The sequence below is a fragment of the Ziziphus jujuba genome, chromosome 9 (assembly GCF_031755915.1).
Source record: "Ziziphus jujuba cultivar Dongzao chromosome 9, ASM3175591v1".
Lineage (NCBI taxonomy): Eukaryota > Viridiplantae > Streptophyta > Magnoliopsida > Rosales > Rhamnaceae > Ziziphus > Ziziphus jujuba.
In genome coordinates this window covers 10,850,683-10,867,734 of record NC_083387.1, presented here as the reverse complement: position 1 = coordinate 10,867,734, position 17,052 = coordinate 10,850,683, and the positions used below count along the sequence as shown (strand labels likewise).

The 17,052-nt window shown below is 30.7% G+C and overlaps 2 protein-coding genes and 1 pseudogene across 3 annotated transcripts; 2 read left to right on the top strand and 1 right to left on the bottom strand.

Annotated features, from left to right (window-relative positions):
- Positions 1 to 4,364: 4,364 nt before the first annotated feature.
- Positions 4,365 to 6,832, top strand: LOC107435564 (uncharacterized; annotated as a pseudogene).
- Positions 6,833 to 7,361: 529 nt separating this feature from the next.
- Positions 7,362 to 9,245, bottom strand: LOC107435556 (uncharacterized). 2 transcript variants are annotated; one of them, XM_016047188.4, is made up of 4 exons: positions 8,908 to 9,245; positions 8,247 to 8,605; positions 8,021 to 8,128; positions 7,362 to 7,916 (listed from the first exon to the last, which is right to left on the bottom strand). In XM_016047188.4, exons 2-4 carry the CDS (start codon positions 8,538 to 8,540, stop codon positions 7,611 to 7,613), a joined length of 708 nt encoding a protein of 235 aa, XP_015902674.3. In that variant the 5' UTR covers positions 8,541 to 8,605; positions 8,908 to 9,245; the 3' UTR covers positions 7,362 to 7,610. The 2 variants fall into 2 exon arrangements, with proteins under 2 accessions (XP_015902674.3, XP_015902675.3); XM_016047189.4 differs by having other exon boundaries at positions 8,247 to 8,600.
- Positions 9,246 to 14,010: 4,765 nt separating this feature from the next.
- On the top strand, positions 14,011 to 16,908 carry LOC107411231 (B3 domain-containing protein At5g18090). Its single transcript, XM_048480837.2, has 4 exons — positions 14,011 to 14,262; positions 14,940 to 15,387; positions 15,725 to 15,927; positions 16,444 to 16,908. Exons 1-4 carry the CDS (start codon positions 14,152 to 14,154, stop codon positions 16,690 to 16,692), a joined length of 1,011 nt encoding a protein of 336 aa, XP_048336794.1. The 5' UTR covers positions 14,011 to 14,151; the 3' UTR covers positions 16,693 to 16,908.
- Positions 16,909 to 17,052: the final 144 nt, after the last annotated feature.

Here is a 17,052-nt window from a genome sequence, read left to right as displayed (position 1 = left end):
TTTTTTTGCACTTCAGTTTTCAAACTAAAAACCCTCTACGTTGTTTCATAAACTATTGTTTCCTTGTAAAATCAGTCCTACGGTATGTTTGATTAAATAAATTAGACAAAAAATTCTTACCAAATAAATAATTAATTAAATTAGACAAAATTAGTCCTACATATCTCATATAACATTTATATAATTTATTTTATTTTATTTTAAGTACAAAGTGAAAAGTTCTTGATAGTTCAAGAGTAAAGTTGATCACAAGTTATTAAAAAAAAAAAAATTGTAAATTATATATTAAACACCATTCACTATTATGGCTTTATGTTCCTTCTCCTCCCTCAACGCCAAAGTTTGAATGGCCTCTTCTTTGAGGTTATTGAGCAGCAGGGCAATCCCTACACAAGCAAATTGAGCTTGAGACATTCGAGCGTGTGAAACGGGCAATGACATCGGCACAAGGGAAGGGGAAGCAGGCCGATAGCCTGATGGTGCAAATTGGTAAGTTGGAGGATATTTTATTTTTATTTTTATTTATTTATTTTTTCCTGGAGGGGAAAATTAAGCAAGTTGGAGGATTTTATTTATTTATTTTTTTTGTAGTTTTGACCAAAATTTACTGGGAGGGCATCAAGAGATAACAAGTTACTAGATATTTTATAACATTAATAAAATGGTGTTTCTCATGCACCACTATCAATATATATTTGGAATTTTTTTTTTATTTTTTTACTTTTTATTATGTGTACTGAATAATTAGAAATTTAGAAATGCTGAAATACTTAATTGTGTTCTAGATATTCCTGTTTATTTCTGATAATATATATATATATATATATATATATGTTTTTATATGGTGGGGATGTCCACAATTTTTTTCTTGTCCAGGGATTTATAGAGATAATAATTTTTTAAAAAATCATCGTCAATGACTATTACATAAAGATGATGGTTTCTTAAAAAATAATCTCCTTTTCAAAAATTTGCATAATTAAAAAATATAGACGTCCGCACCATAAAATTATCCTATATATATATATTCCTGTCATTTAGAAAGAGATGATCTTCTTAAATGGAAAAATGGTTAATGTAATAAAGTTCCGAAGTGTGTGGCGTGTCTGGCATTCTTTGGTTTCATGTTAATTTAAAATGGACAGAAATACAACACAACAAAATTTTAAAAAGAACATTACTATATACTGGAAGCCATTTTTTGCACTTGGCTCTGCCAACGACGTACATAGATATGTATAATCATCTCCTTTTGCCAAATTCACAACCTATAAATGGATGTCTCAGCAACGTATCAGCAGTGGGTCTATCCGATGGACTCCTCATTAAGCACTGCTTCAAGAAATCCTTAGCCTTTTAGGATAACCCATTTGGAATAACAGGTAAAATCCTCAGCATATGGAATATAATACAACCAAGAGCCTAAATATCAGAGGGCTGGTCTTGGATACCGATGTTCACTGCTTCTAGCGATAAATACATAAAAGTTCCTCTCACTTGGGATCTACTAGCAAAGCCCTTGAGTTGCCTTGGCTAGACCCAAATCTGCATTCTTAGCCACAAAAGGAGTGGCAGAGAAGTTTTCTTGGAGAACAAGCAAAACGTTTCCTAGCTTCAAATCACAATAAATATAACCAGCTTCATTAATACGTTTAATCCCTTTGAGGATTGATTCAATAATCCCTTTTACTTCATATTCAACCAACCCAAATATTTGGATTTCTCAATCAAATCCACCAATGAATCTTAAGCATACTCCAAGAACAAATTGATGATTATTTTACCATTTTAAGTTTTAACCCAAGCGGATGATAGAAGGACAATCCTTGACGATCTCAAAAAGAACTTCTCTTTAACAAGCTCAGAGCAAGATGTTGCCTCCACTGATTTCACCGCCATAATAGGTGGAAGATCTAGGTGGAAGATCCTTGAAGCGTGAAGTTGTGGGATTGTTGCTGCAGGCCAAAAACACCAACCCAAAACTTCCTTTGCCCAGCGTCAAACCTCTCAACCATGAACCGCCTTTGGAATCCAGACTACGCTCTCTCTCATCCTCTTTGTATGAGGAAGATGAAGAAGGTAGTTGCCGTTTTCTTCTCCTGACCTCTTCATTTACAACTTTTTTTTTTTTTTTTCCGTAAATGATCTGAATAACGCGAGAAAAAGAAAGAGAATAGGAAAGCGGAAAAAGAGAAAACTAGGAAAATTAGAATGCAGCAGAGAGTGACATACAAAAGTAAAGAAAGGGAGAGAATATATATATAGAGATAGATAAGCTACGAAGTAAGAAATATATTCTGGGAAAGCCAACTGACCAAGGTTGTTCTCTCGCGCAAGAGTAAGGACTTTTTATTTTATTTTATTATTATTTTTAATATATATATATATATATATATATGAATTTTATGGTGCAGACGTTTGAAAATACGATGGTTTACTGTTGTTTTTGTCTATAGTAATGATTTTAACAAACCATCGTCGGCCAAAGTGTGACCCGTTGGCCCATAAGTTAGTATTGAGACGAAGCTGCTGTTGTTGCTTACCCAACACGATCATACGAGGTCACAATTCACCCAACACAATCATCCGGGATGAACAAGAATTAGGGTTCAAACTTTTTTAATTTAAATTTTCGATTAGAATTGTCATGTTGAAATAGAAGAGCGAATGAGTTTTTGTGTATAGTATTAATGACAATTTTTTTAAAAACCATGATTTTTTAAAATGTCTATACAATCAAAAATGAAAATGTTCACAGTTATAAATATATATATTATTTATCAAAAAATATATACTGTTTTTAATATTTATTTTTTTTAAATAAAATAATGTAATTATTTTTATTTGCCAGCCTTACTGCAAGCGCCTCAGACTTTGAAGGAGCTTACTTTTATTTTTATTAAATTACATTACATAAATTTCTATTAGTAATACTAGTTATAAAAAAAAAAAATTTAATTAATTTGAATTTCATAGTTTTCATTAAAAAATAAATTAATTTCATTTTTCTTTTCTTTTTTAATTTAATTTATTTCTCTATACTCATACATCTATATATATAGTATTTCCATAGAATTAATAACTCGCAAGTTGCCTCTATTATTTTGTCATATCAATATAATAAATTTAAGATATGTAGCAAAAAAAAAAAAATGGTATTCAAATTGGAAAATGTTTGACTTTATTAAAATTGTGTTAATTTACTTTTTTGCTCATTAATTCGTGCCACATAATAATGATATTTAAATGGAAGAATTATTTTTAACATAATTATTAACCTTAAACTTTTTTCTGTATCTTTGACTTCTTTGATTCAGTTATGATTTAGATTTAGAAAATGTACTTCAACATTTGTAATCTAATAATCAGATTTATAGTTTAGGTATGTAATAATTAAAATGCAGATGTGTTGTCTAGAAATAAACGATGAATTTTACAAAAATTATTTTGTAAATTTTAAATAATAGATCCATTGCGTAAAGGGTATTAATGGCAGAAGGAAAAACAAACCAGAACGCGTGAACAAGAAAATAGAAAACATAGTGAAGAAGAAATAAAGAAAAGTAAAAGTTGAGAAGTACAGGACTAGGACTAGGACCAGGACAAAAGCTCATTTACCATTCAAAAGAAAAAGAAAAAAAATAAAAAAAAGAAAAAAAATGTTTTTTTCATTTTTTTTAATTATATTTTCTTTTGAAAAGAAAAATTTACACGTATATCCACGTTTTCTTTTTTCTTTTTGAAACTAATATTGTAAGATACTTCTTACAGATTAAAGTTTGGAATCAAAAGAAATAGATATACTGAACTGACTTTTAGAAAAAGTATTAATTAAAGAAAAGATGGTCGTTTCTTTTCTCTTTTCCTTTTTTTTTTTTTTAAATGAAAACTATGAAATTCAAATTAATTTCTTACTGGTTATGTACACTTCCATACCCTGAATTTCTTACTGGTTCCCAAGATATAAAATTGATCATGGAAGAAGATCATAGAATGTCAATGAGTTTTATCTTATTAAAACAAATTCAAAATCTTCTTCATCCCAATATATATATATATATATATATATAAAAGGTGGTTTTGATTTGAATTTGACTTTATATTTATTTTATATGTTAAATATTATTTTAAAATTTAATTTTAATATTTTCTTAATTGATCAAAACCAAAATTTCATAGAAAAAGTACAAAACCAAATACTTGAATCCCTTGAATTGGATTAAATTCAATTCAACCATACTAAAAAAATTTTAAAAAAATTAAAAAAAAAAAAAAGATGGAACTTGGAAGTTGATTTCAACTTCACTGTACACTAAACGCTGTGTCATACGATTATTCGTTCAGTGGCGTCTTCGCGCCACTCAAAGAAAGGCAAAGGCCTTCTTTTGTTTTATACAGTCGAAACGTTTTTCAATCGCTTCAGAACTTGGAGAGAGACTGAGGCGCGAGAGAGAGAGAGAGAGCGATGGGTTGAAGAAAGAGAGGCCCAAACGAAAACCGTAGAGAACGACATTGGAGGGACCGTACATGATGAAACTACAATGGTTTCCTGTACTGATTACCAGCAGTTCAGGGACCGCAGGATCAAAGAGAACCAAGATAGATTGCAGAAACTGGGCATTTTGGACCTCTCTCTCAAGCTCAAATCCAAGGTTGTCTCAGCGAAGCGTATTTCCACAAACCCATCTGAGAAAAAACCACCCATTACACAACCATCAATGTCTGAGTCTCCTCCAAGGCGGTCATCCAGGGATTGGTAACCCCTCATTTATTTATTTATTTATTTTTTCCGTTTGGGTGCCGAGAAAGTGAAATTGTTGGAAAAAGGTTCAAATAACCCATACATATTGTGTTCTGAAATATTAGAAGTTTTGTGGCTTTTTGATGTTGTCATTTTGTTGTAATGTTATAGAGGATTTTTTTTTTTTTTCCTCCTGAGTTTCATAGGTTAAAGAGTTTGGTCCCAGTTAGTTATGTGGGAAACTCGTCCTAAGAGAATGAGAGAATCAGTGGAGGATGATGGAATTTCTATTAGAGAAGGTTCTAAGCCAGAGATTTACACAGAGGAGGATGAGAAGCTTTTGGGGGATTGTAAAACTGGTTGGACTCTGTACGTTGATGGATATTGAAAGGATGGGAAACGCATATATGATTGGGTTGGTGGAGAAACTTGCCATCAATGCAGGTCATAGCATTATCTTGCTTTCATATGCCTGCGTATAGTGCTTTATGGACACACTGTTTCGAAATTGCATTTTTCTTTTTGATAATTAGTTTCTGGATTTAAAATGGACCATAGTTTCAAGATGATTGGAAGATCTTATCCATATAATTTACTTAATAACTTACCAAGTATCCCAATTGATTTGGCATTATATAGTTTTAATTATTTAAATGCAAGTCATTTATTATATGATATGAGCATCGTCCTTTTCACATGCAATTTGAATGTGTCCTTTCACTTGTTAATTTATACTTGGAGATGACTTGCTTCTTTGTAGACAAAAAACTCTTGGTCAGCATACACATTGCTGCAAATGCAATATGGTCCAGGGGCAGTATTGTGGCGACTGTTTATACATGAGGTAAAACGTGTTTATTTACTGAACATTAGTATTCCTTCAATTTCAATTCTTTAACCATTTCAATCTGTTCAAGTATTTGTATGGATATAATTATATCACAGCTCTGAATTTGTGTATGCAGTATGTATATGTTTTATTGTAGTTTGTGCATGTTGGGCCAGGAACCGGGTTATTGCATTTGATGAATATTACATGGTACCATGGCAACAACAAGACCCTGGAAAGCATCTCATTATCTAAATTGTAGGAACTGTGTATTTGCCTTGGTGAATGTTGATGATGATTTGCATTCAATTTTGCATCACAGATATAGAGAAAATGTAATAGAAGCCAAAAGAATCCTTCCTGGTTTTGCCCTGTTTGTCGGGGGATTTGCAATTGCATTTTTGTCGTATGGCCAAAGGATGGATGCCCACTGGTCCTCTTTATGGGAAGGTTAACACTTTCAACCTTTTGCATGACGACAATTATATATATATATCTAAACAAACAGAAGAAATTAAACCTTTTGTGATCTTGATCCTATTATATTGTGTTCAAATTCCTTCTAAACATAATGGCTTTTTGGTCCAGTAGGCTAATTCTCTCAGTCATCATATTTTCACATAAAAGTAAGCTTGCATTCTTGATATGTGTACTCGTATACTGCTCACTCACGCATAAAGGCACACATTATATCTTCTTTGAGGGATGATTGTGCGTCTTTCATGATTTAGGCAAATCTGGTTGGGTATTTTGACAGACAAGAGTTGGGCAAGACAATGAACTGGCATGTGGTGCTAAAAAATTGTATGTTTTTCAGGTTATGAGACTGGGTTATAAGTCCATGGCACATTTTCTGATTCAAAGTCTTTGTTCACCAACAAACTTGGAAAACTCAGGTGCTCCAGAAGAGAAACCAGTGTCCATGGGAAAGTCCTTTTTGCATGATGGATCTGGTGGAATCGGTATGGGACCTGAGCGATTCTCCACTTTTCAACCTCAGGAGTTAATGTATGACAATGCAGAGGAGGAAGTAGAGAAAGTGCACCTTGGAGATAAGGAGTATGATAATACTAATGGCGAAGTTAACAAAGATACATATGATATCATTATAAGATTTAGAGAGTGAGTATGATGCAAAGGCAAGATAATTGTCATTAATTTGTAGCAACTATTTATTCAGACTACATTAAAACTAGTATGGAAATAAATCAACAGCTATGGTAAGTAGAATATTACAATATGACAGTATATTACAATTTACATATGAACACTTGTATTCCTTGTAATCATAACTAATGATGGCATGTTGAAGGAGAAGAAAGAGGACCTAGCTGGGCAGGACTTCCACACTCACTAGTTTTAAGTTGCTATGGATTCACATGATATATATACCTGCTAGGTTGAGAAAACTTCCTCGAACACTTTTTGAAGACAAAACTCGTTTTTGGGGGGTGAACATAATAAAACTCTGCAGTTATGGTAATACATATAATTTTGTGGAATTATTGACCTTCCAAGCATAAAAATTTGTTGAACAGTTTTTGGAAGCATTGGAGATGTCTTTTCATTTTGGTCTGAACTTACTTTTGGATGAGAAAAGGTAGCCATAGTGCTTAACCAATTTGGAAATAACTTCAAAAGTGACATTAAAAAAAAAAAAAAAAAGGGTAGAAATTTTGACATAATCCCATTGACACCTACATATATTTACATATACACATTGACAAAATGAACAAAAAATTATCTCTGTTTTGTTTACAGGTAGCCACTTGAAAAAGAAAAGATGAGATCTACTAAAAACACCATGTGGAATTTATGCAAGGATCTACTGATATATGCTTTTCTCATCAACTTTATCAGCAAACAAGCTTACAATAAGTTTTTGAATAGTATTGTTTCTTCATGGATGATATTCAATATTCTTACTCAATATTTGATCCTGATGATGAATCCAATCAAGAATAAAATTATTCAAAACTTGACTGCTTTTCTTATATAAAGTGAGATGTGTTAAGTGTACGGGTTACAACTCTGAGCTCTTTAGAACATACTGTCAAATTGGCCCGTGATAGAATCTCTCATATCCGAGAAAAGTTTAGACAGTGAGTACTGTCGCAGTTTTTTCACCTCATACCAGGAGTTAAGCACGGCAAGATTCTTATCTGTCCCTGAGAAGGTCAACTGAATGCTTAATTTACAGTCATATGATCCACCATTGCTTTTGCACTTTGAGCTTGGCATTGCGCATTCGGTGCTGTTGAGGCACACAGAATCCTTGGGACATCCACCACACCCAAATTTCTTCCAGTACATATTCTGAAGAGTCCCATGCTTGAATTCAAGGACCTGTTGAGTTGAACAGCCATTCAAAAGCACAGAATTCAATACTGGTTTTCATAGAAAGAAAGAGATAAGAGAGTTTTGGTGGGAAGAGAGAGAATGGTTTTCACCAAGGTGAAACTAGTTATAACATGTGTGTTGTCGGCAACCAATACTGGTGGTGATCTTGCAGCATACTTTCTTCCAGCAAATGCTACCATATATCCACCAGACGTAGCCTGAGATTATTCATCAAATTTCATCACTGACTGATATCCTTTTTCACATACCCAAGTATATTTCATTAGCCAAAATGACAATGAGGACTGAAGGTAAATGAATAATGTTCTACCATACCGGATTAAAGTTTGTGCCATTGATGGAAAGAAGAGAGACTTCATCAACTTTGGGTCTGAAAACAGCAAGTTGAGCATTACTCCCAGAAAGCGAAAGACGACTATCGCAGGGTGAAAGTTGGGTTTGATTGAAAAAGAATGATTCTTTTGTAGAAAATGCAAGGCCAAAGGTAAAACCATCACTTCTTTGGATTTTAGTGTCTAAGCAAGGATTGAATACATCGTTTGTATCACTTGAAGCATCTGCAACAAGCACGATCATCATCAACACCATGACCATCATCTTTTTCACCATTGTTGTTGTTGTTGCTTGTGATGGGTACTTTGACGTCCACCTAATTTTCACCTTGTCCAACTGAGCTGCATCAATAATCAAAGAGAGAAAATGGGTTTGTGTTTTTGCAAAGAGATCTAATTGGGTATGTGACAAATATGACAAATATACAAATATACCATAACCCTTTTCTGGTGATGAAAACAAAGCAAGATAAAGAATTCAAACACCCTTCTCAAAACTTGTATACCCAATAAATCAAAGAAAGAAAACAAGGCAACCAATAAGAATGTAAATATAATATATATAAAGAAAAAAAAAAATTTCAACCGAAAAAGAAATTCCCAAAAATATGTTGGGAAGAAAAAAATGAAAGGACCGAACATACCGAGGTGAAAGATGATTATCCGTGTAAAATAAACAAAGCTATGATCCGGCTAAATGAAGGTTCTTCCAAAGGGCTTTGAAGTTCTTGTGGGAAAAAATAGTTTTCATGGATAAAAGAGATCTAAGAAATTGAAGGAGGAAATAGAATCCTAAATCTGTGATGAATGAATTTGATGTTAATGATTTTTTTTTTTTTTGGGTGAATAATTTGATGTCAATGTTGTTGTTAAAGGGAAAGAGATATTCAAGGGAGTTTTAAAAACCAAGACGCGCCAAACGGTTATATCGCCTGTCCAGTTGGATCTTGTCCCAGAAACCGTTATGGAAGTTGGTGTTCCTTCTGGGTTAAGGTTTTAAAAAAACAAAAACAAAGTGTATATATATATATATATATATTGAAGTTTATTTTCTTTCAAAAAAAAAAAATATATATATATATATAGAAGTTTAAAACTGATAAAATAATAATAAATGTTGGGTTTGTTTAATTACTAAAATACCCTTTTATATAGGAAAAGAGACCACCCTGCTCGATTATATGACGTCGTTTTGAATAAAGGGATTTCAGACGCCTCATTTGTTAGTACTAGTCTTTTACCGGTTGAAGCAAAATGCAAGGCTTTTTCTTGTTTTGTTTCTTTTCTTTTTCAAGGATATATGTGTGTTTACAGATACGGATTAAATGTATTTACTAACTAAGTTAATTAGTTACCAAAGATAAACTCTTTTTTTCAGTGAACCATTAATTGAAATATAAATTTAATTGATTATTTTATTATTTCTTTTCTGTATTGTCATCTAAATTTATGATAATTGATTGAGAAATTAAATGAATCATAATTTTGGATTTGTCTAGTAAGAAACGAAAAATCATAGAAGGTAAAAATCCATTATGTAATTGTAAACTTTATTTCCATGCCCACTAAAAAGGAAAAATGGTTTCTGTCACTTTTTTTAAAAGGAAAAAAAAAAATTCTATCAAATACAAAATTGCAATTTGCGATGTAAATACATACCTTTGCTTGTACTCTGAATCTTCATTGGTCTAAAACTAAAAGATGGTTCATGTATGCATTCAAACATTGCTCTTAATGGACAATCAAGCGGTAATAAAACCATTTTTTTCCTTGAATTATGATCAAGAATTGGATCATTCATTCCAATATCTTTAAAAAAGAAAAAAAAAATTCGAATCAAGCTTTTGAAAAGATAGGTTTATGCCTTGTTCACTTTTAGTTCTTTCTTCTATTTGACTTTTTCAATGAGATCGATTTCCTCATTAACAATATTGAATGTTCTAAAACAACTCTCTTTTTTCCGTTTCTTAATTTCTACAATTGGGGTGTTTTATTCACATGGATGTTAACACATGGGCTGCTCATGAATTTAAACTTCGATCAAGAAGTATAAACTATAAATATAATTTACCCAAAAAAAAAAAAACTATAAATATAGAATACACAAAACAATAAAACAGAACTGTACTACAACTTGAAGACTAGTGTACCTGCCTCCTGCCATTTGATCAGGTAATTAATGTCATGTTTGTTGTATAAACAATAATACACATATATAGGAAATTTATGGAAATGAATTATAAAGAGGGCCGTAACCATCAAAATTATACAGATTTAATAATTTAATAGTTGTGAATAATATTTTTATAAATTTTTTATCATAATAAATTTGTGTGTGTGTATATATATATATATATATATAGATAATGTATTAACCATAGGTTATAAGATAACAACATGATTTTATAGTCTTTTTTTTTTTTTTTGTTTTTTTGACTGACATGATTTTATAGTCTTAACTTCCATATTTTCTCTCTTTTTCTTTTTCCCACCTAGTTTAAGAAACTTGTATTGGTTTTTCTTTTTTTTTTTTTTTTTTTTTTTGGATGAAACTTGTATTGGATTTTTCTTCTTATGAAAACAAGCACTTTTTTTTTATGTTCGCTCTCTCATGTCCATTTTGTTGGTTCAAAAAATCTAAGATATGATATATTAAAATAATACAATTGAATCAATTGATAAGTTTATTTATATTTGTATTAGAAAAGTGGTGGATACAAACAAAAATTATTATAAATAATTAAAAAAATGATGGTTATATATTTAATAGCAATTAATTCCTGTACTTTTTAGGAGAATAAATTCGTGTATTTAGTATAAAATAAATGAGAAATGTACTTAAATTTTTTGCAAAAATGAAAAATGAGAATATTGACAAAAAGAAGAAAAAAAAAAAAAAAAGAGAATTAAACTTCAAAAATAAATTAAATAATGGAAAAAATAAATCAATAAAACTTCTTTGCTCGGTCTACTAATTATGATGAGGAATAATTACTTGATCCAACTAACACATTGGACGAATTTAAAGAAGAAGATGAAAAAAAAAAAAAAAAAAAAAACTACATTGTACAAGTTATTTAGTGACTCATATTCTTTTTTTTTTTTTAAATAATTTAGTGGTACTCTCATATGTCACTTCATTTGTCATGCACACTCAAAAAACAAAAAGTACTGTCACTCATTACTACGCATCTTTTCCAAAATCAAATCGTTTCATTCCAAAAATTATTATTTATAAATACAAGTCAAGCAATCAGTAGTACTACTTTGTTGACCTTTTACATTTCTTGGAAATAGTGGGTTTTGCCTGTGCAGTAGATGATCCTGATTTGATTGGGCAATAATAATGGTGTTGTTCTTTTATCAGAATTACAATAATTTTTTTTTTTTAGCTCAAAAAATCAGAATTACAATAATTTTGTATTCAAATGCTATGATCGCAAGAATTTTCCACCAAATCAATATCACCTGATAATAATAAAGGTGTTATTTTTTAATAAATTGTTTGTAATAATATTGTTAAATAATATTAGGCCAAGTTTATTTACACCCGTTTAATTTTGCTATAAATTTATTTAAATATATATTTTGAAAATTTATCATTAATATTTTTTTTTTTGTTTTCTATGCATATTAAGATCGGCAACAAATAAACCAATTTATCAAAATTATCAGTTTTTATAGGTTAATTATAATAATTATAAACTAAAAAAAAATTTAAAAATTTATATTTTATAATAGAATAATAACATTGTAAAAATATAATTTTTTATGTCTAATTGTTAAAATTAATAGGCAAAAACTGATAAATTATAATTTTAGAAAATGAAAGAATTGAAAAATCATGATTTTTTAAAAAATATAAAGCCTAAGTTAACTAATAATAAAATTGAAGAGATATAAATAAAATTTTTCGAATAATATTTTGATATGATAAGGATATTAAGAGAGATTTATGAGCAGGACATACCATATTCTGCTAGATAGGAAAACGTTTTCTAGTTAAACTTTTAAAAACTAAATCAACCATAAAGAATAATTAATATTAATTCTCATACATATTTATGGGGTTGCTTTTTTCCTATATACATTTTATTTTTTGAAAAATTCAAAAATATTTAAATGAAATTTCATTGGTTGAATGATATAGACCAATATGTAGAAGCCTTATAAGAGTTTTTCTCCATAAATTCTTCTCATAGAAAAAAAAAAAAATTATTTGACAACAAGTAATGGAGTATTAATAGGACTCATGTGTTATTTGGAAATTTGAAAATTTAATTGGCTATGTCTAGAGGATTCACTTTTTTATATTAAGATTTTAATACAAAAAGTTAGTATATAATTAAATACATTCGATCGGTGTTTGTCATGTATATAATTAATCTTATCAAATTTTAATTATAAAAAAAATTAAAATACCCAATTGAAATATGAATGACAGTTTAAAAAAGGTTGTTTTCCTAAATTTTTGAAAATGTGACTCAAATTTTTTTTTAAGATATAAATGTGACTCAATTACAGATAATGACATCGTATAGTAACTGATCAAAACCACCATGAAAGTTTGGTTAAAAAAAAAAATTTTTTTTTTAATAAATTACCTAAATACAAATTATCCATTTATTCTGTCTCGCATATTATTCGAACTCGTATTTTTATGAACATAAATAAAAATGCTCTATCACTGAAACCAACTCACTTCGTTTTTTTTTTTTTTTTCTTTCTTTTATAGAGCCCATAACACTCTCTACCTTACTAGTAAGCTATAGTATTTTTTTTTTAATTTCTAATTACAATTTCAAAACCATTTTATACAGTTTTATAACTATTGAATATACTAAAATATCTTTTTTATTCTTTTAAAACCTTAGTTATTAAATTTTTCTTCTTTTTTTTCTCTTTTTTATATCGTATTTGAATATCGATGGAGAATCATTATTTGTTTTTTTTCTTTTTAATATCGTATTTGAATATCGACAGAGAACTATTATTTTTTACTTTTTTTCAAACTTCCAACCAGCCTCTTATATATTTTTATCTTAAAATCCTTTTTTTTTTTTTGTGCTTTCAATGTTTTTGTCAAAACTCTCTGCATATATATGAATTCCAAGCTCAAAACTTAAACCACCATAAATCGTTAGTGGCAAATGGGTTACAATCCAACTGATTACAAACAAGTTTCTCGATCCCTGAGTTTCATGGACGAACTAGAATAGTCAGAAGTAGATAGGTTTTCGTGTTGAAAATCAAGAAGAACGACAAAGAATTTTCTAACCGTATTTCCAATACATGCTCTCTGTTTAACATGATATCGAGTAAGAGATTATGCTGTACATGAATTTCAGCAATTTAGACCAAGATGAACGGTGGAGATCAATTTCCTTTAGCCATCCGACGAACTTCAACACTTTCATCATCTAAAGATAAGAGAAAGCATGTATTAGAACATTTAAAAGCGAAAAATAAAGAGTTTTTAGTAATTTCACACAAAAATGCACTGTAAAACGATGGATAGTGTAAAAAGCAACACTCTTTATTTATTTATTTATTTCGTTTTTTGGTAGAAATAATATATTTTTTTTCTCAGTTGGAAATTATCATCATTTTTTAATTTTGGTGAATGTCAGTTGGCAATTATGATCGAACCCATTTTTTCAAAAGTCGGACCCACTTAAATTTTTCATGCAAAACCCAGTAAACTAGTCCTTCAACCCCACTGGAACAGTGACGAGAGGTTCTGGGAAAGCAACGCTTTTCTCTCTCTCTGCTTTGTTTTTTTCTGTGTTTCTAGGAAGTGACAAAAAAAAAAAAAAAAAAAAAAACTAAAAAAAGTTCTCTGTAGGCTATCTCAGTTTCAAAGAAACCCGAAACCCAGATTGTGAAAAATGGCGAAAAGGAAAATGGAAAATGGTAACAAAGAGAAGGAGATTCTAGAGGAAGACAACAGGCCTAGCTTCTGTACTATTGTGTTTTCTAAGAAATCGAATGAGCGTTTGGTAATATATTTTTCTCTGTTTTCTTTGGTTTAATTTGCAGGCCTTTTCTCATATCTGTATCTGAGACTTTCTTTTTTATTTTTTTTATTTAGCTTCCGTAGTCTAAACTTGTTTATTATAAGCAAGATCCGAGTGTTTTTCATAATGGAAGTGCTTGCTTTTTGTGATTGTTCTGTGCAGTGCTTATGAAGTGCTATTATTTGGATTCTGAGAAAGCTGAGAGAAGATTAATAGAGGAAGAAGAAAAAAAAAAAAAAAAAAGAGAAATTTTTTGTCTTCTTTTGGGTTTTAGTTGTAAGAAATTGAAAAAAAAAAAAAAAATTCAACTTCATTTACAGCAATTTTTAGCCCAGATAATTTTACAAGCTCAGAAATGCATGATATATCTATTTCCTTGCCCAACAGATTAACAATGTTTCTGTGACTCTTTTCTATTATGTTTTTTGACCCACTTTTTGAATTCTGAACAATCATTTTTGGTCACTTTTTTTTTTTTTTTGGGTCAATACTTAACATTTGTTATCTGTTTACATTTTTTTTTTTCTTTAATGAAAATGGTTAGAAGACATTGACATGCCTTTCTGTTTTTGTGTTTATTGCAAGCTAAACCCTGTATTCCACCAGTTACATGACCCTGAAAATTTCATTTTCTCTTCTCCTTTTGCTTGATCTTGTAGCTGCTTCCGTCAGAGTTCTTGAAGCATATTTCAAATGAATTATCTGATAAAGCAACATTAAAAGCTTGTTCAGGATGTTCACGGACTGCTAAAGTAAGCAATACGTGGAAAGGTATATATATAGAGGATGGCTGGCAACAGTTTCTAAAAGATAACTCCTTAGGTAAAGATGAGTTTTTACGAATTTCATACGAGGGAAATATGTGTTTCAGTATCCAAATATTTGAGATGAACGGATGTGAGAGAATGAATGTGCGTCGTACTAGAACAGACCACCAATCTCCCCCCACTAGCAGTAAAAGGCCCCAGGATTCTACCAATGTGCCTCATTTCAAAACACATCAAAATTCTGCCTCCACTACCGTTAAAAGGCCTCGGGGTAGACCAAGAAAATATCCCCTTCCTACCGCCAATCATCATCTCTCAAAGTCTTGTGAAGATGATTCAGGTATGCATCCATATATTTGCTTATGTCACAAGTTGCACAATTAACATTTATATGATTGCAGTTTGTCTTATTATTTTCTTTTTTTGGGGGTTGAGGGGTCGAGATCTCCACTACCACCACAGAGTCCTAAAAAATTCTACAAAGTAAATTTCACCAAACGCATTGCACCATGAGCATTTTGAATCGGATTAATAAGAATTCGGATCACCAACTCTAACAATCTTTGATGTCATAAATTCGATGTTTTATTGCTTTTTAGGTCTTCCCTTGGTTACTATATTAATTTTGCCGTTGGATCCTTTTAGTTTATGCGTATGCTACTTTATCTGTGGAGCAGGCAAATCCCTTATAAGTTGTCAGTCCAATAAGCCAAATGGGTTTATAGATGGAAAAGGTAAGGAAATAAAGACTGAAGAGGATGATGACCATCGTGTTCATGATCTGTCTAAAGAAGACATGGCTATTGACTGGAAAGCAGCTGAATCTTTTAGGTCCAAATATCCTTATTTTACATATTCTGTGCAAGGAAGATATCAAGTGGTACGCAAGCTAACCTTTTACTATGTTTTAGTCTTTTAATTTGTTTGGTATATTCTTGGTCATCATTTTAAGGAGAATCGAAACTTGGAACTCAACCCTCTGTATATCCATAAGCAGTTACAACTTACAATCGATATGTTTGTGTCTATATATATATATATATATATACAGCCTTGCTGTAGTGGGCTCTTATCACCATGATAGCGTGTAATAAAACGGACGTCCCCAGCCATAAGGTGGGCAAAATCACTCACTATAGCAAAATTATATATATATATATATATATAGCCTAACAAGTTATGAACTATCAAGTATGGTAAAGCATACAAGTCTTAAGACCATGTGCAAAAGAAAAAATAAGATGGTGACATAATGTTGAGAAATTATTTGCTCTACTTTTTATCGCTTAATTAACTATTACGCAGGCTTTGGTCTCTCTCTCTCTCTCTCTCTCTCATATCCATATGTATTTCAATTTTTGGAATTTTAATTTGCTAATCCATGATATTCTTCCAGTACATCCCCTCATCCTTTTCTAAGGAACACCTTCCTTTTAAGAAGACAGTTGAGGTCGTCCTGCGTAATCAAAAAGGAGAATCATGGGTGGTGACTCTTGTTGTTGCCCGGGGTAGACATTCTATTTGTCGAGGTTGGCTTCATTTTATGAATGATAACAAACTTGAGCTGGGTGATCGTTGCATATTCGAGCTGGTGGGTAGAAAAGAAATGAAGGTGCATAGCATTCGGACTGGACCAGGGAGGTGAAACATTTTAATGGTATGATCTTGCGAGTTGTGATGCTTAATGTTTCTGTCATGTCATTAAACTTTCATTTTGGAGCTCGTTTAAAAATCTCTGTTCTGTTTTTTTCTTCTCAATTGAAACAGCCACTTTTAAATCTTGTACTCTATCTGTATTTATACCAGTACACTCCCTTCTCTATATATCTAACATCTAAATATATAACATTTTTGGTGACCAGATACATATTTTTTCGAATTATTGAGCATCTTGAGGAATTTTTTTCTTTTTTTTTTTTTTTTTTGGTTACTCTAAGGAGAAAGGTATACCCCAATGAGTTAATACCAAATAAATTAAGAATCTGAAATACATGACACTGAAGCA

Coding starts and splice junctions, on each gene's coding strand:
- LOC107411231 (XM_048480837.2), top strand. CDS start 14,152: ATGGCGAAAAGGAAAATGGAAAATGGTAACAAAGAGAAGGAGATTCTA. Junction 14,263..14,939: donor AGAAATCGAATGAGCGTTTG/GTAATATATTTT, acceptor TTGATCTTGTAG/CTGCTTCCGTCAGAGTTCTT. Junction 15,928..16,443: donor TGCAAGGAAGATATCAAGTG/GTACGCAAGCTA, acceptor ATATTCTTCCAG/TACATCCCCTCATCCTTTTC.
- LOC107435556 (XM_016047188.4), bottom strand. CDS start 8,540: ATGGTGAAAAAGATGATGGTCATGGTGTTGATGATGATCGTGCTTGTT. Junction 8,129..8,246: donor ATGGCACAAACTTTAATCCG/GTATGGTAGAAC, acceptor GAATAATCTCAG/GCTACGTCTGGTGGATATAT. Junction 7,917..8,020: donor TTATAACTAGTTTCACCTTG/GTGAAAACCATT, acceptor TCAACTCAACAG/GTCCTTGAATTCAAGCATGG.